We start from the raw sequence: 22,922 nt of genomic DNA on the forward strand, positions 1-22,922 counted from the left end.
GTTCTTGTAAGACTGTATATCCTCCTTGTGTAACAAAGCAGAAAAGCTTTGCCTGAGCCCCCTGTTGTTCGTTTTATCCCTTGTTTATGTACTCTACTGGCTTTGTAGGACACATGATTGTGTCCCATTTTATGTATTGTTTTGTATGACTATATCCTAAACCTACAAGTAAATATTAGACCTCTGTCCGGCTGGACAAGTCCACTAAATATAGCTACGATTGAGTCTATATTCATTCCTTTGGTTTCCATTTCACTTTCTGGGTACCTTTGGTGCAAGCCTATCACCTCAGAGTGCACCACCATCCAGAGCCCTAACTGTGACAGGCCTTCATAGCACCTCCATTCTTCCTGAAGGTGGTTTCCTTGCCCTTTGCACACTCCTCGCGTGCACTATTCACGCCAGTCCAGAGGACTGGTCTTCATTCATTTATGCCTCGAAGGCCTTCTATCCACAAGCGAGCCCTCGGGCTGAGGACATTCTGTTAGAATCAGACTGATTGGGAATAAACATGAACCCTTTATAGGGTCTCCCAGTTAAAATACTACAGTGCCCTCTTGTGCTTTCGGCTTGTTTTGTATGGACACTGCCTTGCGCTTGTTTTTGGTTTCTGGCACAGCCATATCACTACAAAGGACTTTCACCTTTTTTATTTGAAGTTGTGTAAATAAACTCTGTTTAAATGCCCAACTGCGCATACACAGCTGCTGGCTGCTTGCTCTTTCAACATTGAACACTGAATGTAATTAGATAACGCTCTGACCCATAAACTGCATCAGATTGGCAATACTTTCTTCAAATCACTATTGACATTTGACATTGCAGTGACCTTGATATCAGATATTCAAACACCTCATATAAACATGGCTGGTAGGCTGATTCAATAAGGCGTCTCATTACAGGATGTGTCGCATCACACAAGAGATAGATGGAAATGCTTGAATCAGTCTGAACCATTGGGTCCTGATCTGGCTGCCTCCATATTTCATGCCATATTTGAGCTCTTCTGTGTCATTACAGCTGTGGATAAACTATATGCACATCACGCTTGGCCCCTCCCCACTAAGTACAGTTCTGCTCAAACCACTAGGCTTTGTCCTCTCTAAATGGGAGCACAAGAAGTTCCAGAACTGCTTCAGGGATTAATATCAATTCAAGCCTTGCTATCCATCACTTTTTAGGTCTCGCCTGACCCAGCGCATGCGCTGGTCTGGCGAGACTTATTGAGAGGGCTCCAAAAAGTGCTACAAGGCCAGCCTAGAGCTACAGTGCATGTGCACGGGCGCGCGCACCGCGCTTTACCGCGATTACTTTCACTTTTGCGGCCGCTTTGATGTTTGATCGTGATCGCGAGCACGATCACTTTCACTTTCGCTTTGCATAGCCAATAGGTCTCGCTTTTGGGACCTTATAAGTATTTAGTTATGCAACTGTTGCATAGCTAAACACTTATAAGGTCCCAAAGGCGAGACCTATTGGCTATGCCAATGCTTGTTGCCTTTCTCATTGAACCACCGTGACAGAGGTATGTCTGACATGGGTCCTGGAGCTCACTACGCCACAGGGACTGGAGCAGCCCTCACGCATGAGTCCCAAGGGCGAAAAATATATATCAGTGGATGCTTGTTTTTCAGTTTTTGATGGAACTGTTCCTTTTCCGGAGTGGCCAAGGCTTATATGCCAGTGGTTCATCCCTGATGATGTGGGCACAGTGAGCACAAAACAATGGAACGCACCCCATTAATAGTAATAGTTACCTAGCAGTAACTTTGCACTAGTGGCTGGGCCTTTGAATGTTTCTTATAAAGTGCAAAGAGATACCCTGTCTGAGGGTATCTCGGTGCTAAATATCAGGCAACTCCAGCATGAAAGAGACTAAGCAAAGAGAAATAGCATACTCAGAAGGGAACAAAGTGGAGTCACCCACATTATAAAGTAGACAATTCCAGAGTATGGCAGCCAAATATCTAATTTATCCAGGTTGATACAGCCACATTTTTTTCACTAAAAGTAGTAAGTGTTGAAGCCAAATGCAACTTCAAGGGTAGAAGATTCCATTGTCTGGCCAGCAGATAAGTGAAAGCGTGCCCACCAATTCTTGCCCGAAGGATCTTGGGGATAGTGAGGAGCGCTGACCTGAAGCTCTAAGGCTTTGTGGGGGGCACACATTTATATTATCTTTTGTAGATTGTCAGGCCCCTCTCTAAGTGAAGACCATGGCCTTAAACAGAATTCTCTTACGATCTGGAAGCCAATGCAACTTGTGAAGGTAAAGGCGAACCGACTGATGCCCGAGGATTTGCACCAAGAGTCACACAGAGCCATTCTGCCACATCTAAAGGCATTGAACTGAATATGTAAATAGTCCTAAATAGGTGAAGTTGCCACAATCCAGGGTGTTTTCCTGTTGAAAACTGAAAGAAAATATAAGATTTTATTAAGAGCTTTCATAAGTGCAAACAAAATGGCTGAAACCACAATACTCTATGATTTGGAAGAGATATTTTGGTTACAAAAATCCCCTCAGAAACAGGACCGCAGACTGGTCTAAATCAGATGGCCACCAAGGTTGACACCAGATGCAGTAAGGGCAGCAGAAATTAAGATCTCTGTCAGGGCAGGAGCCTCATATCTTTAAGCAAAATCTAGAATGTCTGGTGGAAGAAAAAGTGGCGAATAATGGAAATCTTTTTCATTACTGAGGACATTTCACTGGAATGGAAATTGATTGGTTGATTTAGACATAGCAAGGAAACAAGGAATTAAATCACAGTACAGGATTTGAGGCCACTGAAAATTTGAAACCTTCACAAGTACTTCTTCTGGGAAAAGTGTTCTGGCCAGCAACATCTTACAAGTACAAATATAGCAGCCCAATGCTCTCACGCAGCATCTCATTGTTCCTAATAGGAAATAAAATGCATGAGCGCCCGTCTAATCGTTGACTATTGAACCGCGAAATTCATGCTAAGGTCAATATTGGACACAGCAAATTCCTGGGCACTGAAGCATTTGCGTGGAGTCGGGGAATGGTCATTCTCGCTGGGGAGACAACTGTAGATACATTCGGCTGAGCTATGAAAAGTATGACTTCAATGTCTAACCAGACACGGACGCACAATACAATGTTATGCAATATAGTATAGCACAATACAATGCAAATTACTGTGATCTACTTTTGTAACAATATCAAATCTCACATAAGCACCGGTTGATCTGCTGAGGTTGTTACTGTAAAACTCCCCACTCAAGGCTAGAGTCTCTTTACTCACAGTGCTTTATATCAACGTTGATTTGTAGGTGGGAATTATTAGTATGTTGAGATAGGCCATTAGGGAGCAGAACCAATGGCATCTTGGAGGATGCATCCATATAAAAGCAGCCACAGAATATTGTATACCCAAAATACATTGAATCTTCAACTTAAGACACATTTATGTTAAATGTGCATAGAATTAAACAGTATGGGGCCGATTACAAGTTTGATGGTGCGGAGGTGGGACCGCACTACCGCCGCACCGCCAAACCCACATGAAAACTGCCCACTGTATAATTACTTTTGTATTCATTGGTGGGCGATTCCTTTGGTGTTCCCACACGGTGCTATAAAATAGGCACCGCAATGGGGACGTCAAAAACAGTTCCAGCACGGCCTGGAATTGAAAGTCCATGCTGTGCTGGAACGTCTGTGCATGCACACAGGGGAGAACATTTTGTGCCCACAGGGCATGATGCAGGGCCCCCTTTGTTTCTTCTCCGCTAGGATTTTAATAGAGTAGGAACCGCCATGAAAACCCTGGCGGAGAGGAAACTCCTAATATGCTTGGCGGGACCGTGGCCGTCCTGCCAAGCATATAGATGCCTCTGGACTGCCGAGCCCCTGCCAGGGGAAGGCGGTTCCTTTGCCGGTGTCAGCGGTCTAAGGCCGGCACGACCACAAGAGTCATGATGTGGCAGTCCTCGGACCACCACCGCAGCCCCACCACGAGTCTGGCGGTCCGAGGATCGCCAGACTTTTAATCGACCCCTATGTGTGCTACGCACTAGTCATAAATGCCTGTACTATGTGTTAACAGCAAAAAAGAAAGAGAGAGGCCCCACAAGCCAAATGGACAGGGCGTATAAGTATCCAGTAAAATTGTGTGTACTGCCTTTGGTAGCTATAGTAATTTGTCAGTCATTCATTTCAATTACAACAGAAGCTCACCATCACAATTTGCTGAAAAGTCATCCAATATCTATTTATATGCCACAAAACAACTGCTTGATGTAATTGTAATATCGTCTAATTTTTATTAAAAACCATAAATACCAAAAAGAAAATTGTATATTGTGCCCAATTTATCGAGTACCACATTTGAGTTAAAATCTCATGTAGCTACTACTACGGAGGAAAATGCAGAATAACCAATTTTGAATAAAACAATTATTAAAAACACATATCATATCCTATATACATCAAGTGTACATCAAATTGAACAAATAAAACCAGTGAGAGAAGGTTATAGTCTTTGTATACCATCAAAATTGAGAAGAAAGTTTTTTTTAAAGTAATTAAGGCAAAAAGAGAAACAAACAAGAAAACGACAGTACACGTAATCCTGCTTTATAGACTAATCCAAATCAAAACCTTCAATTGCCATACATGTATATATTCCAGATACTGTTATTACAATGACTGGTCAGTGTGCTGGATTTAGTTCACACCAAGCGTCGACGCGTTTCGGTGGTTTAAGAGGAATGAAGACCACCTTTATCAAGACAAATTTACTGTTTACTCACTGGTTTTATTTGTTCAATATGATGTACACTTGATGTATATAGGATATGATATGTGTTTTTAATAATTGTTTTATTCAAAATAGGTTATTCTGAATTTTCCTCTGTAGTATCTACATGAGATATTAACAATGATAGATGTTCTTGAATGTTGTTTTCTATAAATTGTGCCCAATATACAATTTTCATATTTGTATTAATGTTTTTTAATAAAAATTAGCCGATATTCCAATTACATCGAGCAGTTGTTTTGTGGCATATAAATAGATATTGGATGACTTTTCAGCAAATTGTGATGGTGAGCTTGTGTTATGAATGAAATGAATGACTGACAAATTAGTATAGCTACTAAAGGGAGTACACACAATTTTACTGGATACTATGTGTTAACTGTACACAATAAAATACAATAAAAAGATTTAATAAACAAAGCAGCCACAGAAAGTTATTTTGACTACAGTGCGGCATTGATCCAAAGTGTATTTTTGGCAGTGCACCCCATGGGTAAAGTTTCACCTGCCATAAACACAGAAGCCACCTGGCATTTCTTGTTTTTCAGGTGTGTTGTCAGGCTAAATATTTTTCCACATTTTCATGAACTTGCTGAGCTGTGTCAGCAAGAAAGACCCTCGGGCTTCCTAAAACCTAACATCTTAGAACCGTCTTCTCGCCTTCAATTAGTTGTGCTGCGCCCTGCCGCTTAAACGCCACATTTGTCACAGACTTAGAGGCCACACCCAGGCAGCACGCACTTGGCTTGACCTCAAGATACGAGCCGCGTTTTTCAGAGAAAACCCGGCTTAAAGGCGCAGTCTCAGATATCCCCTCAGTCACCTTCCTCTGTTACTGATCGAACACACACAATCAAGGGCACGCACAGAAGACTGGTCACCACCTTGGTAACCTTTGCAGTGATAGATTGCACAGATGCCGAGGCACGTCCAAAATCAGTCCAAATCCGTAAGCTAGGCATTAACCATTATGGTAAAAAGAGGAAGTCCATAAATCGATTTTTTTTTCTTCTGTATATCCTTTATTTCATTTCAGAATTCCATTACATAAGAAACACTGGCAGCCGACACCTGTTTCTTGCGAAAGGACTTGTTCGTTTGTGATATAAAAATACCAAGTACAAATGTTAAAAAGGTTCATTGGCAAAAAAAAGCCCAAAATATTGGACTTGTATCCATCTACTACCAAAGAAACTAAGTCTAGCGCCGTGACAGAGAAGAAGAAAGATGGAAAATATCTTGCAACCGAGAGTCGGCGCGGGAGACCCAATGCTTGGAGAGCACCACAGTGTACCAAAAATTGCAAGCTACTTTCCGCTGGACAAAGTGTGTAGCTGTGCATTCGCAATTTGGCAGTTCTGCCTTGGTCCTTTGTGTAATAAACCTTTGCAGTGACATGAACCTCATATCCACAAAACCTTTACTCCAGCACGGCCATCGCCGTGACCTCCATGATCTTGACCTGGAAGTTGAACTATCCAAGCTTCATGTGGTCTCTAGAGCTAAGACCTATTCACGGCAACTTGCTTCAATGGCCATGATGGGGCTGCACCACATGCACATGATAAGGGGTGTCCCTAACACAGGCTCTTGGGCGGGGGGACACACCTTGTGGTAGCGGATGCACTGCATCCCTATGCAAGCACTATCATTTCTGCACTTTCCTCCTACCTCCATTATGTGGTTACAGCTCCAGGCCCTCCAGCCCTGAGCACCCCTCTGCGAAAGCTGAAGGAAGGCCAGACATCAGTGGTCGCCTCAACCTGAACCTATCATGACAGCCCCAGGCTCACTGCCAGCTCCCTGACCTGGGGGAGGGCTGTACGATGCCAGCAACCTGGGGCACTCACATGGGTTGCCACTGTTTGGGGTCTCAGAGACAGGGAGGGTCATGCACTGGGGCGATGTGACCCCCGATTTAGCAGCTACAGCGGGGGTGGGGTTCTGGATGGGCCTCTTCTGTCTGGAGCTCGGCAGACAAAGGCTCATAATAGACGTGAAAGGGTGGGTGAATGAGTGAGTGAGTGAGTGAGTGAAAGGAAGGATGGAAGTAGGGCTGGCTGGATGTGTGAGTGAAAGAGGTGGAAGTCTGAGTGAATGGTTGCATGGATGAGTGAAAGCATGGATGTCTGAATGAAAAGGTGTATGGATGGCTGAGTGAACGGTGGATGGATGAGTGGATGAAAGGGTAGATGGGTGAGTGAAAGAGTGGATGGTTGAGTGAAAGTGTGGATGAATGGATGAAAGCAAGGGTGGATGAATGAATGGATAGCTTAAAGGGTGGGTGGATGGGTGAAAGGGTAGATGATGACTAAGTGGATGGGTGGATCAATGGGTAAGTGGATGGATGGGTGGATGAAAGGGTTGACGGATGGATAGATATTTGACTGAAAGGGTGGATGGATGGATCAGTGAAAGGGTAGATGTATGGATTAGTGAAAGGGAGGCTGGATGGAGCTCTAAGAACGGGGGTTTGCCACCTGTGCACAGTGCCGGAGGGAGCCCCTGGAGCGAGGGGCTCCCCGCACCATGGTTGCTGGGGGGGCTAATCTTACGTCACTGATCTGGACCCAGCTCTCTTCAGCAGTTACTGAGCCAACAGAGACTCCCGTCAGGCATCAGATAGGGCATTTGACTGTGATGTATATGACTGGGCTCTAGCATCTAGACCCTCGAACCATAATGCCCAGATTTACACAACGGATGCTTTACACTGAAGGAAATATACAGCAGCCACACAAGAAAACCAAGGACTGCATCAGTGGTAGTGGGCCCTACACTTCTACTCCTGAGAGCCCCCGTCAATGCTGCTGGAAAATAATACACTCTGATGCTCACCCTGATGTGAAGCGCTATTTAGACACTTTCCAAAGGGCCACCTCCATTAGACGGCTTTGACTCCGAAGGACCTGTACCACTCAAGCAATGTCTATCAGGGATTCAGTTTATATTATTGCCCTGTACTGTGCTCCTCATTCACTTATTCGGCTCATTCAGTTCAGGGAATAACATTGGGATACAAGAAACAGCGGTTCCAAGTTACAGCATTACCATTGGTCTCGAACGCTCTCTTGAGCGCACCACCTACATCTTGGTTTGTCCCCACCTGCAGCAGGAGTGACACTCAACATCTTGTTTGTTCAATACAAACCTATCAGTGCCTGGAAGCTCTGGATCTGCCCAGGGTTTGGTGCTCCCCTGGGTATGCAAACCCTTAAAGTGCACATCCCAGAAGACATTTCCCTGTTTTTCTTCCAACCTTCCAAGCTTGTGTTCACTACACCGTGTGATCTCTCGTCATAACACACAGTCAGTAGATACGTGTGTGTAGAAGTGTCATCTATGCAAACGTGTTCAAGCCATACCACATGCTGCATGTCCGAATATTGTAAGCAGAAATATGGCCTTAAAGAGAGAGATATTGTGTCTTAAACATCATTTAAAAAATCTTGTCCCATTGGATGGGGATGTTCTATTATTAACTGCAATGGGACGGTAGTTTAGTAAAGCATATTTAGCAGGCAATATTTCTGCCAGACAATACGTGTTGTTATTTAAATCAAGACCCTGAGAAGATATGGAGATGTGCGCCTAAGGTTATTGTCAGAGAGTGAACGCATCTCCAACCAGGAGACACTGGAGCTATTCCAAAGCACAACTTCTGACACTGCCCCATGCTCCTCAAAATGGCGGCCCTGGCACCTACCTCCGTAGTAAGGGAGCCACTTGTATCTCTTGCCTTGGAATTCCATTCCATCAAACTCTCCACACTGCTCCGCTCTGAAATCTCGGGAGCCTTCAGGGCAGTCCTGGGGGTTAAAGAAGAAAGCACACGAGTAAATCATACTTGTGTCTGCTGTGTTGAGTGGAAGCAAAAGGTGAGTGACACCTGAACAGTCCAATGGATGAGGGGGGAGGGGGGAGTGTGTGTGACCGTGTGTGTGCCAGATCAAAGTTTGAAAAAAAAAATATATGTATTAAATACAATTCGCTGGCAATATTTTTGGGATTTTCTCTTTCTACAACACCCTAGTAAGTCTCCCCAGATTGTGAATTCCCAGGTTGCATTATTTTCATTCCAAGCTCTGGTTAACCAAGATTGTAGGCATGTGTTCTAAGTTCTGTGTAAGGTATTCTATTAAAGGTAGGTGACTTTGATGATGTACCTGGAATTGAACCGAGTCCTAGAGCCTGCCGGGTACTGCTGAGAAAGAGTCTGACACCCAGATAGTCTTGTTTGGGTCTCTGGCTAGGACAGGGTGGGCATTTTGCTACCACTGGAAAATGAGAGAATACCACCTGCTGTAAGACGACTCCCTTTCCAGAGGGGGGAAATACCTCAACTAGCAAACACCACTCAATCTGAATACCGATGGAATACCGCTGGACTACTGCAGGCGGTGAGTGAATACCAGTGAAGGGACCTTCTCATTGGAGGGAAGAAGACTTACTACAAACAGTAATATTCATTGCTGATAACCAGATGACCTCTGAGGTGGTCTCAAGGTCAAAACTATAACCATCTGCAAATACCCAAAGGAGATACCAGGAATGGCCACTGCATGCTCAGGAATTAAGAGAGGAAGGGTCTTACTTCGTGGATTCTGTCAGTGGGCCATCAATTTAGAATTAATCTTCTCTACAGTGTTGTTTTTTACCATCAGTGGTAAAAATATGACCTTATCAGCTGAAAAGCATAAAATGCTGTGTTCCACTGCGGTGATTATTCACCTAAATGTCCTATAACATAGTTGCACATGACCTTTGACCTCTACCGTTTTGCTTCGGCAACAATAGCATTAGTCGTGCAACATAATATAATACTGTTAGCATTTCCCATGAAGAGGTTTTTCGTTATTCGTGGTGTTTTAAAATGCATATGTTTATTTATGTCGGCGCGTGTTTTAGTGTTATGTTTAGGTCTCGTGAGAGAATGATTTTTCATAATTGCCATTTGATCCTCTTATAAGTTTCTCGTGCTACTCTTTGTCCTAATTCTCGACTATGTCCCCTGACCTCCATGCTTCCGCCGCCACACACACAGGAGGGGATGCTGAGCCTGGGACAGTCTGTGAAGGACTATGTCCCCTGACCTCCATGCTTCCGCCGCCACACACACAGGAGTGGATGCTGAGCCTGGGACAGTCTGTGAAGGACTATGGACCCTGACCTCCATGCTTTCGCCGCTACACACACAGGAGGGGGTGCTGAGCCTGGGACAGTCTGTGAAGGACTATGTCCCCTGACCTCCATGCTTTCGCCGCTACACGCAGGAGGGGATGCTGAGCCTGGGACAGTCTGTGAAGGACTATGTCCCCTGACCTCCATGCTTTCGCCGCTACACGCAGGAGGGGATGCTGAGCCTGGGACAGTCTGTGAAGGACTATGTCCCCTGACCTCCATGCTTCCGCCGCCACACACACAGGAGGGGATGTTTAGCCTGGGACAGTCTGTGAAGGACTATGGACCCTGACCTCCATGCTTTCGCTGCTACACACACAGGAGGGGGTGCTGAGCCTGGGACAGTCTGTGAAGGACTATGGACCCTGACCTCCATGCTTCCGCCGCCACACATACAGGAGGGGATGCTGAGCCTGGGACAGTCTGTGAAGTACTATGGACCCTGACCTCCATGCTTCTGCCACCACACACAGGAGGGGATGCTGAGCCTGGGACAGTCTGTGAAGGACTATGGACCCTGACCTCCATGCTTCCGCCGCCACACACACAGGAGGGGCTGCTGAGCCTGGGACAGTCTGTGAAGGACTATGTCCCCTGACCTCCATGCTTCCGCCGCCACACACACAGGAGGGGCTGCTGAGCCTGGGACAGTCTGTGAAGGACTATGTCTCCTGACCTCCATGCTTCCGCCGCCGCCACACACACAGGAGTGGATGCTGAGCCTGGGACAGTCTGTGAAGGACTATGTCCTCTGACCTCCATGCTTCCGCCGTCACACACACAGGAGGGGATATTGAGCCTAGGACAGTCTGTGAAGGACTATGGACCCTGACCTCCATGCTTCCGCCGCCACAGACACAGGAGGGGATACTTAGCCTGGGACAGTCTGTGAAGGACTATGTCCCCTGACCTCCATGCTTCCGCCGCCACACACACAGGAGGGGATGCTGAGCCTGGGACAGTCTGTGAAGGACTATGTCCCCTGACCTCCATGCTTCCACCGCCACACACACAGGAGGGGATGCTTAACCTGGGACAGTCTGTGAAGGACTATGTCCCCTGACCTCCATGCTTCCGCCGCCACACACACAGGAGGGGATGCTTAACCTGGGACAGTCTGTGAAGGACTATGTCCCCTGACCTCCATGCTTCCGCCGCCACACACACAGGAGGGGATGCTGAGCCTGGGACAGTCTGTGAAGGACTATGGACCCTGACCTCCATGCTTCCGCCGCCACACACACAGGAGGGGATGCTGGGCCTGGGACAGTCTGTGAAGGACTATGGACCCTGACCTCCATGCTTCCGCCGTCACACACAGGAGGGAATGCTGAGCCTGGGACAGTCTGTGAAGGACTATTGACCTTGGGCTGCAGAAGATGGAAAGGCAGAGCTCTGAGCAGACTGCACAGGAGGTCTCTTGACACACACTCCTCACAATGGCAGAATACAGCTTAGACTGTGAGACTGGTGCTCCTGCATGCTGAGAATATCTGTTTATTTAGTGATCTTTCATTGGCCTACATTAACCATTTACTATTTATCATTATAATTGTCATTCATTTCCTACACAGTAGAATTGTGTGTAATTAACATGTCTGATGCTCTTAACTGTTTTCAAATTCATGTGCAGCTGACGGCTGCGGGTCCTTTTTAATTACCCCTTTCTATTGACTACACTTGTTTTTGGTAGTCCGTGTGGTTAATTAATTAGTTAATTAATTAATTATTTGACATCCCGTTCTGGGCGCTCTGTTGTTAACTCTCCCAGTCTATAGCAGATCTAGACAGACACACATTTGCTCTCCATTTTTTTCAACATGGCAGAATTTAGTGGCTTAGCATACGATGATTTTGTTTACCAATCAATACTTGACAATACACCTAGCATCTTAGAAAATGCTTTTGGATCACTAGGCACAACATCAGATGATTGGAGCCAGATATTGTCCTTGAAAAAATCACATACACGGACTATGATACATGGCGCAATCATGGCCGAATACCTACGGGGCAATTGTGCCCCTTCGGGTTTGATCGTTACTAATGCCCCCGTCTTTTTTTACAAGACAAAACATTTTTGAAAGATTGGTCCCTCATAGCATGGCGCTGCACGCGCGATTGGCTTATTTTAATAGTCAGTACAGCGAAACGAGTTGCAGACGCCATTCTTCTTGAGATACAGGTTTTAGAGGCCCAAATCAAGGTCACTGTTACAGCCACTCTGTTAAAAAAAAAACAAGAAGAAGCTAACAAAAGTAACAAGGAACTTAAAGATTCAATATTGACTTCCAAGATTGAAAAGTTCAAGAAAGACTTAGCCAAATTCAAGCATGAGGTGATCTATCCCTACACCAGTGACACATATACTCCACCGGAATTTAATACAAAAGGACGTCGCTATGGTTCCACATATTCAGGGAGTAGCTCTGATGATGACATAAATGAGAGTGATGGCCCAGAAATGAACAGGCAACAATATAGAGGACGTGGCAATAGAAGGAACTGGAGAGGACAGTATACACCCCATTTCCAACATTGGTGGCCTCCTACACCCTGGGGATATCCCCCCCAGCCGTTTCAGCCATTACCACCAAATCCGTTCCTAATGCACCAACAGGACCCGAATTACCAGCCTTTTTTAGGGTCTGGCCAAGGGAGGTCCAGAGGAAGAAGAAGAGGACGACAGTCACAAGTACATTGGAATCTGCCGACATCTATGCCTCAACAAATGAGCACATGCAGCCAAACCAAGAAGGGTCAACCGCAACCAGGAACGAGCACAGAGACAATTTGATACTCAATCTAAGCAAGAAAATTCTGACAATAGATGAGATATCAGTCCTCAACAAAGGCCTTGGATTTGTAACCACAACACATGGAGATGATTTTCAAGTACAGTGCGATTTGGCCAAATTCTTCCGCAAAATACGACTACATTTCTTTTATAACAACAAAGATCTGTCCCTCACCGCCACAGAAGAGACCAACACTGGTCTGAAGAAACGATCTACCTTCAATCCTCCACCACATAGTGTACCTCCTCAAGTTCTTACCTTTGAGAAAGCTGTCATGGAAGAGTTTATGACCTTATGCAATAATAAGAAGAAGGAAAATCAATACAGCAACCTCCCGAAGAAAGAACAACTGGCATTAAAAGCACTCACGCAAGATCAGACAATTGTAATCAAGCCAGCCGATAAAGGCGGAGCTGTTGTCATCCAGGACACTGAGACATATCGACAGGAATGTAGAAGACAACTAGAGGATAGAAGATTCTATCAACCTCTCCTTGAAGACCCAACAGAAAGAATTAAGAAAGCCATTACTGAAGCAGTGGAAGAAGCATTAGCTAATGGTTGGATTACTTCACAAGAAGCACTGTTTTTGCATACTCCTCATCCGGTGATGCCATACTTTTATACTTTACCTAAAGTACACAAAACCCAACGTCCACCACCAGGAAGGCCCATAATATCAGGCCAAGGATCATTATTAGAACCTCTGTCTACTTTCGTGGATCATTTTTTGAGACCATTGGTAAAAGGTATGCCTACCTATCTACAAGATACCAAAGATGTCTTACGCTTACTACCTACAGTGGATTTTGATATCGAAAAAGATTTTCTAGTATCATTTGATGTAGAATCATTGTATACATCCATTCCTCAAGATGAAACTCTTGACACCATCTTCTCCATCTTGAACGATACGGTTTTGGATTCCATCACTCCTGTTCACTTCATCATGACGCTTGCACATTTGGCTATGAAAGAAAACTTTTTCAAATTTGAAGATACTGTATACCTTCAAGTTTCAGGTACCAGCATGGGAAGCATTTTTGCTCCAAGTCTAGCCAATCTATACGTACATTCTTTTGAACAGACACATGTACTCAATCACGACAATCCCTTCCTCGATTCAATCAGATTATGGAAGCGCTACATCGATGATATTTTTGTAGTATGGCGCGGAGATCTGTCGTCGATTTCGTCCTTTTTAGAGTGGTTGAATACCAGAAACAACTTCTTAAAGTTCACAGTTGAAGCGCACAAAGAAAAATTGTCTTTTCTGGACTTATCCATTTTCACTACTCCAACAGGATTAGAAAGTGAACTCTATAAGAAACCTATGGCTCGGAATTCTCTCCTCCGTTACGACAGCCAACACCCCAAATCTCTCAGAGACAATCTCCCTTATGGGCAATTTTTGCGTGTAAGACGTAATTGCTCAACACCGGACAAATACCAGATGCATGCGCAAAATCTAACTGAACAATTGATTGAGAAAAAATACCAAAAAAGTTTGATTAAAAAAGCTTTCAAACGGGCCTCCAACAACAACAGGGAGGCTTTAATAGAACCGCCCTTTGAAAAACCTCCGATAGACCGGTTAACCTTTGTCCACACTTTCAGTACTTTAACCAATGGGATTCAAAAGTGTGTGAAGAAACATTGGCGCCTTTTAAACTCATGTAAAGAAAAGATACAGTTACCCTTATTTTCTTTAAAGAGAGGAATCAACCTTAGAGACAAATTGGTTCATACAAGACCTCAAGAAGACAGACCACGTCAAATTGGTACATTGTGGGATTTACCAGCGGTCCAGGGACACCACCCTTGTGGTACATGCTCAATCTGCCCACAAACTAAACATTCCAAATCTATAGACATTGGCACTAAGACACCGTGGGAACAAAGGACTTTTACTAATTGTAATAGTGAAAATTTGATTTACCTGATCGAGTGCTTGAGCACAAGAGTACATTCAGATGCAAAAAAATGAATACCAGGTTAACACGACACTTTCTTGAGGCCAATCACCAAGCCAACGATTTTACTTGGACTGTTCTAGAAAAACCTTTTGTACCGTCTCATGTCAGTGATATATCTCATTTTTTGTTCCATAAAGAACAAAGATGGGTTTTCAAAATTCACAGTGACTTAGAAGGCCTAAACGATGGTATCCCTTGGTCTTCCTTATGAGGCAAAATTTTTTGCAGTTTTGTTTTCACATTCTCTTAACTGCCAACATATGCTCATCAGCATAAATACTGTAATGGCATGCATTTTCATGGCGTTTTTTGCAGTAGACTAGTTGAGGGGGTACAGTTCAATTTTTCACATGACCCAGCACAGACAGTTGTGGTTATTATTATTTCTTATTATTTTTCCGAACATGCGGCAGCTCGCACACTGTTTTATAGATCTAGGTTAATACACATACATAAAACGTGTACTCATACGAAACGCTCAAATTATTTTCACTCCTCTCTAATGAAACTTTAAATAAGGTGTTATCCTTAAATAATTGTTTATGAGAGCAAGTCTGGGACCTCTACACATAAACCAGCCTCTTGAATAAACTTTTTGTGGATTTGTTAAAGTTTCCCTCACTGTCATGATCGATAAAGCTGACATTTTTCAAAAAACTACTACTTCCCAGTTTGCTCACGTTATTTTGTAGTTTTTTAATTTTGGAACGTTACTACACTAGGATTGGTCACTTAGTTTCTACCGATGACGTCACAGGACGGTCATTGGCCGATTGATCTACACGTAATTTTACGTGCTCCGTGGTTGTTTAAATGACCACAATTCATGTCTTCAGTTACCTCCCAAACGGCTCAGACATATCTTGAGGTACCGACGGAGAGGTAGGCAAACGACTTCTCTGCAATGAGTTTTGTATACAACTTGTCGCGCGTTCTGTTATGAGGGGTGGATAACTAATGCGTGCTTAAGTCTCTTTTGGATTTTGCCCGCAGCCTACCAAATGGACAGTTCAGTAATTATCCCTAGTACTGTCACACCGCTGTAGAGCTTGCTGATGCAGTTTTGTTTTGTTTATAGACACTTAGGTGCCGATTACGATCCGGTAAAAAATTTCCCCGTGCGACTCGTATCCGGTCTTTTTACCGTACGAATCGTACAAGTGCCGTACGAACTGGCAATCACGATTCGCATGGTAAAAAGTCCTTACGAACCGCATTGGGAATCATTCCCCACACGTCCTCGGGTCGGAAAATGTGTCCGACACGTCCTCGGACGATTTACCGTACAAATGTGAAAGGTGAAGTCCGACCGAGGAATCACGATCCATCCCGTGCGTCCGAGGTTACAACCGGATGGAAAAAACACCGTCCGCACCGAACTCCCATAGCAACCATGGAGACGTGCCCGCATACGCGCCGACCCCCCCAGCCCCCGTACGTACGCACCGTACCCCCCCCAGCCCCCGTACGTACGCACCGTACCCCACCCAGCCCCCGTATGTACGCGCCGACCCCCGTGTATGTACACCCGTGTACGTTCGAGTCGTACCCCCACCCGTGTATGTACGGTGTGTACCCCCAGCGCGTGTACATACAGGGGGGTTCGACTCGAACGTACACGGGGGGTACGCACCGTACATACACGGGTGGGGGTATGACTCGAACGTACACGGGTGTACATACAGGGGGGTTCGACTCGAATGTACACGGGGGGGTACGCACCGTACATACACGGGTGGGGGTATGACTCGAACGTACACGGGTGTACATACAGGGGGGTTCGACTCGAACGTACACGGGGGGGTACGCACCGTACATACACGGGTGGGGGTATGACTCGAACGTACACGGGTGTACATACAGGGGGGTTCGACTCGAACGTACACGGGGGGTTCGACTCGAACATACACGGGGGGTACGCACCGTACATACATGGGTGGGGGTACGACTCGAACGTACACGCGCGTACATACGGGGGCTGGGGGGGGTCGGCGCGTACGTACGGGGGCTGGGGGGGGGTACGGTGCATACCGGGCCACCTACTCTGGTCGATTCGCGCCGTACTTCGCTTTTCCGGCACTTTTTGGGTGCCGTGAAAATATTGCCGTCCGCACTGCTGTCGGTTCGAATCGTAATTCCTGGGTCGTGAAACGCTGCCTGAAAGCGTCCCGACGTCACGTCGCAGCATTCCCGGATCACATTCGTATGTATGTTTTCGTCGGTCGGTGTTTTTTACGATTCGTACGGAAATGGTGTTTCCGTGCGAATCGTAATTCCATGTTTGTAAAGTTTTACGACCGGGTACGAGTCGGACGGGGAATACGCTCCGACCGACGGTTCGTACCCGGTTTTTACCGGATCGTAATCGGCACCTAAGTTTTGAAGCAAATGGTGCACAACTGAACAGACACCCGAATTGCTTTTGATTGTAATATTCTATATCGTCTTTCTGCTTGGGGAGTTTTTAACAGGGTTTTTGAACGGTTGTCCTGTGTTTCTGGATCCTAAATGCGATCCCTTAATACCGATGATTATTGGTACAATACCAACGAGAGGTCTCTCTCATCTCTAACCACATTGTCGCAACCCTTCCCTATATTTTACAGGGCGGGGCCTCCCTTAACATGAGTCAGCACCGGGTGAGGTGAGGCTTACTCCTCGTGCTAATCAGGTAAGCACTTGGAGACATGTTATTGGTCTTGTCCAATATATACTATTCAATCTTGAGTGCAAATGATTAAACTTGCAATTGTGTTTTCTTTTCTTTGTTGTGCACAGATAATTCATATATACTGGTCGCACGAAGAGTTATACACCACGAAGGTTGTATTTTATGCACTTACTCATTAATTTTTGTCACATTCATTGTTGCAGTAGCAATACAAGTATATTATAAGGTCCTGAAGAAAGCCATTTGACCATGGGGTCAAGAAGGCTGAAACATGTCGACCGTATTGTCACACAGCCTATTTGTTAAAAGCTGTTTTTGCACCAATTTTTACTTAAAGGATTAGTAGGAATATCTTGAATAAAATTCCTTTTCTCCTCTAAATCCTTTTTTAATATTCACGTTTCTGCACTGCACCTTTCATATATCATTTCTGGTATATATATTTTTTGACTAAGCCAGTGATCTTTGCTGTCTTCTTTTTTCCCCTTCCCGGGTTACATTCAGGTGCTCCGGTTGACACCTATACCACATGGAACACCTCTTGTTGGAGAGGTTTATAGTAGTGGGAAGGATGGATATCCAGATGATGATACTGACCAATCACTGGTTGTTGATGGAAATCCTTTATAGTCAAACAGCACTTTAAAGCTTCTTTCCTGCCTTTTGCATGTTTTCTATTTGTCTCTCTTGAATGTGTAGACCATCAGACTTCTTTGGTTTATTAGCTCTTTACTGATCACCTGGAACCTGCTGCAGTGTCCACACCCTGTGTCACTCTAGGGGAGGGGCCAGTGAGGCACCTGTCTGTTTCCTCTGCTCTGTAAGCCACAGAGATTGAGTAAAGAGTCTTGGTGCTAAGAGGAATGGACCAGGGTGTCCACAGAATCCCGGCCCGACTTTTACTAACAGGGTGTATCCTATACTATCTGCATGAATGTGGAATTCCAGTGCCACCTCTGTGCAGTGGTGATTGAGGTGGAGCGACAATTTACCACCAGCTGCATTTCCTTCAGAATAGGGTCCCTTCCGTTTTGTTAGTTTTGTTGGAGACTTCGGGGCATATTTATAAGAGCCTTGCATCAAGTTTGCACCACTTCAAGTGGTACATGCATTATGCAAGGCTCTGAGTCATACTTATAAAGCCACGCAAAGCCACATTGCGTGGCTTTGAGTAGCCTCATAAATCTTGAATAAGGCCACACAGCTCAAATCACTGCGTCACCTTACTCTGCGCAAGGGAGATGTTCCATGGCCGTTGCGATGGGTGTTCACGCAACTCTCATGGGTTTTGCCGCATTCCCAGATTTAGAAGGACTTGTAAACCTGGGAATGCATCAAAACCTTACACCTCCTCATGTGAGGCGTAAGAAGGAGATATATCTTTATTTCACCTCATTTTTTCCTCCTTCTATCTGTGCTGCAGTTTGCGGCACACATAGAAAGAGGAAACGCCTTCTTCGATGGTTTGTGTGCAGGAGGGTGCCCCTTCCTGCACTTAATCCTGCCAACAACACTGTAAACCTTGCACCATGGTGCAAGAGTGCCTGCGTCGGTGCTAGGCTGGCGGAATGGCGCCAGCGCAGGGGGAAAGGACAGGAAGGCACCGTATTGGATAAATATAGTGCATTCCTTCCCCTTTTACTTTGATGCTGGGCAGCGCAGCAGGGTGATGCGCGCCCCTATGCCAAATCCCCATAAATGAGGGCCTTCATCTCTGAAGTTGGGAATTCCTACTCCATTGAGGAGGGACGTGTGTTCTAGGTTTTGTAAAATGGACCTGGCGGGACCACCACCTAGGCTAGGATGAATCCACATCAGAGCCGCCAAGCCCTGCATTCTACCAGACACAAACTCCAGACAAAGATTTGTAAAAATCCTTCAATGAAATGGAGGCAATGGTTTCACAATTCGGCAGTATGAGAACAGAAACAGAGCGGCACAAAACTGCAGTGTGCCCTGCCCACACTGGTGATTTGAGCATTCAAATGTCCTCAATTGTCTCTGACTTTTACTGTATATGAAATAGAAAAAACGGCAGGTGGATAAAATGTAGAATGATTACAAAATTAGGGAAATTTTAGAATTTATGTCGGGCATTACAAAAGTAACTAAATACGGGGCACAAAATGTGTATATGGGAGTCTAGGGTAGGTCCTGAAGGGCAGGATCAGTGCCTGGCTTTTCAGCATTTTCACGAAATATATGTATGCAATTAACCAATATAGTTCTAATTTTCACTGTGGGTATATCACCTGAAAAAAAGGCATAGATCCTGCCCTTCTGGAGCTATGCTGGACACCCCTGAATTAAAGGAACGTCTTTGGGATGTAAAGCTTTTTTTTTTTATTTGCTGTGGCGTAAATCTGGGGAAATGTTTTTGGCATTTACAGACTTATAGAATGACACTTCAATGTACAAAATTGTGCCAGTTTTTCCTGCATGTTTATTCAAGGCGGCCAAAATGGCTGCCACTTCTCAAGGTTCAGCACATAGAAAAGTAGGTATTGTCACCCATTCTTCAGCCATTGGTCTAACGGCACCACTCACACATGCTGTGCTCACCAACATTAGAGCATGTGTAAGAAGACCCTCAGGTCTCTTACCTCTGTATTGCAAGAGCGATAATTCCGGCTTGGCCCTATGCAGTTGGCTCCCCCATCCGCCCTGAAGAAAGAAGAGGAAAAAAGCAAAGATACTAAAGTCAAGATCTGAATCGATTTGCTGAATAAAAAGAGATGCAAAAATAATACAATAGTGTCATTTTATTTATCAAGCATGTGTTCTTTTAAGTCATCTTGGCGTTCAGTCAAGCAGGCATAAAACATCTGCCACTAACTGATTAACTTTGAATGCAGAAAATAAAGTTTTTCGTTTAAAACTTACATATGTTTGTTTATGGTATTTTGATAGTGCAGACCTAGCCAAAGGCACCAGAGCACTGTGCAGGGTCAGAGACAAGCATAAAGTCAACAAGTAACACAAGAGGAAGCTGGGTTGTGGATGGTTAGTGCATGTGGTGTTGTGTTCTTCAAAGAGGTGAGTCTCCAACTCTTTCCTAAATTGGAGCCGTGTTAGGGAGTTCCTGATAGATCTGGGGATGTTGTTCCAGGTCCTGGATGCATACATGGAACATGCCTACCATCTTATTTTTTTTCCTTTTTACACTTCTAGTCTGCACTTTGATGGTGGCCTGGCTGCTGGTGTGCTGAAAATCACCAAAGATGGTCAGCAAGACCAGCAATGGTGCTGGTTGGGATGGCTTTGTAAATGATGCAGCCGGTTTGAAGATGGTGTGGAGTGGCAATGGGAGTCAATGAGTTCCATCAGGATGAGGGTGATGTGATCATATTTCTTCAGACCCTGGATGAGGCATGCTGCAGTGTGCAGAATGCCACGGTTGAGTCTGGGAGGCCATTGAGTAGGGCATTAAAGCAATTGACTGACACTGTGACTGTAGGCGGTGTGTGTCACCGATTAGCACTATAGGATCCCAAGTGGGGTTTGTTATTGTATTAACATACTAACAAATTTACTTTATTTTAGAATATTTGACCAATGACAAATTAAGTAGGACATATTTTCACACATGAGCCATTGTTTTAAGGAAAACTTTTAAGTGATTTAAGATAGTTTTTCATTAAAGGCATCTCTTGAATTGTCATAGGTTGGATTTGTTCCCAGGGTATTATTTCAAAACAAATCTTTCAAAACCTGTGCATCAAGGAACATAGGAAAAAGCTGGACTGTCAGAGAAAAGTGCATCAAACTATAGGGTACCAGAAGATGAGGAACCGAGGGGACTGCAGACGGAATGAACATATATAAAGGAATATTGCGAAAAATGCGGAGAGGTTAAATGTTAATATTTTAAATGTTTATGATGAAAACAAGCCTTTGGGATGTAAAGCTGTAAGTATGTGAAGTGAGATGTGTTGATTCTTTGAAATATCATGTGAATTTATCATTGCCAGCATGGCAAAATAGTGTCTGAATATCGAAATCTGGAATTTGTGATTAGCACATACAAACGGGCATTTTTAAGGGTAAGTAGGGGTGGCATAAAGAGCCCATTTAGTGCTGCATATGACTGCTCTTGCAGACTGCCTGTTTTGCAGCTGGCATGATTTAACCCATCTGATATCTGATTATTTAGGGACCTTGATGGGTCACTCATCGTACAATGCCCAGTGACGATGGGTGGTGGGCCAATTTCCACTGACAGGTGCCATTGCATGTCACAGCCAGCTTCATTTGCATGCGCTTCGCTTATGCTAATGGAGTCTTAGACCTGGCCACCAACAGGTACTAATGCTGGAACTGCATGATGAACCCTGTGGTGGCAGTGCACACATGTCCAATCTTAGCACAGCTTTTTGATGGTCTAATTCTCTCCGCGGAGACATTTACTTTTTGTGCTGCAGCCAATCACCAGGCAGGAATGGTCGGCTCAGCCATGTTTCCACCTACGCTGGTAGAGACCTGTCTTCACCCCGGCATTACCGGCTGAAAAATACATATAGGAGGGAAAGAAATGTTATGTAATGTTGCCCCAGATATTTTAACGGTGAGCCTGCTGTCATGTCCTTTGCTTGTTTGAGCAGCTGGTGGCTTGTGTAAGTCATTAGTACCTGTTTATAGATATTCTGCCTTAAGGTGGCCATGAAACTTCTTAAAATAAAAGGACAGAGAGGAGGAGCCAAGATGGCGACCGGGACGGCAGCGTAGGCTCCCGGCTCCGTGAACCTCCGCATCCCGCACGGATATCCTGCATGAGATCCTTAGCCTGCGCTATATGCCCGTGTTGGTGAATGAGAGCGGCAACCGATCGTGTGACTCCGAAGTTTCTGGCGGCGGTATCGCCGGAGAAATGTCCATTTGAAGTTTGCGGCCTGTGCAACCTTGGAACCGGGACCTCGAGTGGATGACATGGCCGGGCGGCAGTTCAACAACAGCGGCCTTTGGTGACTGGGTGGAGTCGGACTAACCGGAGCGGTGCGAATATCGGCCCACATTTCGCCGTGGTCGTTCCTACCACTAAGCGTAGCGGAACGAGTGCATGCCCGAGGTGGCTAATCCAAGATTCCCCGGTGATTGCCTCAGCCTTCGCCGGTGAGCTGCCCGGCCGCCGCCCGTAACTCGCCCTGATTCTTGCGGCCTGCTCCCGGATTTTCGCGGGCGCAGGTCCGTGGTGGGGATGACTGTTGCCTGTGACCACACACCGGATATATTTTTTGCCTGCCCCCGAAACCCTGATTCCAATGACATGGAACCTGAGGCGCTTGTCCCTGAGTCCTGGTCCCAATCTGGGTTGGACCTACCCGGCGGCCATCTTGACAGGACGAAGTCTACCATCCTGTACACTGGGTCGCAGCACGATTGGAAGTGTGCGACTATGAGGAGCGTAGCGGAGCGAGCGCCGAGAGCTGTGCTGGGGTATGGTGATCTTCTCGAGGCTCTCGGTGCCCTTCATTCCACCTTGGCTCACGGCGCCTGGGTATTGGGGAGT

At 45.4% G+C, this 22,922-nt stretch overlaps 1 protein-coding gene across 3 annotated transcripts in view; it reads right to left on the reverse strand.

Moving 5' to 3' along the window:
- Positions 1–22,922, reverse strand: part of PAPLN (papilin, proteoglycan like sulfated glycoprotein) — a 487,850-nt gene that overhangs the window by 133,982 nt on the left and 330,946 nt on the right. For all 3 annotated transcript variants that reach the window (XM_085627249.1, XM_085627251.1, XM_085627250.1), the window contains exons 4-5: positions 20,020–20,080; positions 8,497–8,599 (exon numbers count right to left, since the gene is read on the reverse strand). In XM_085627249.1, coding sequence (XP_085483375.1) covers positions 8,497–8,599; positions 20,020–20,080 — 164 coding nt within the window. The remainder of the gene's footprint in view (positions 1–8,496; positions 8,600–20,019; positions 20,081–22,922) is intronic.

The sequence above is a fragment of the Triturus cristatus genome, chromosome 9 (assembly GCF_964204655.1).
Source record: "Triturus cristatus chromosome 9, aTriCri1.1, whole genome shotgun sequence".
NCBI classification, from domain to species: domain Eukaryota; kingdom Metazoa; phylum Chordata; class Amphibia; order Caudata; family Salamandridae; genus Triturus; species Triturus cristatus.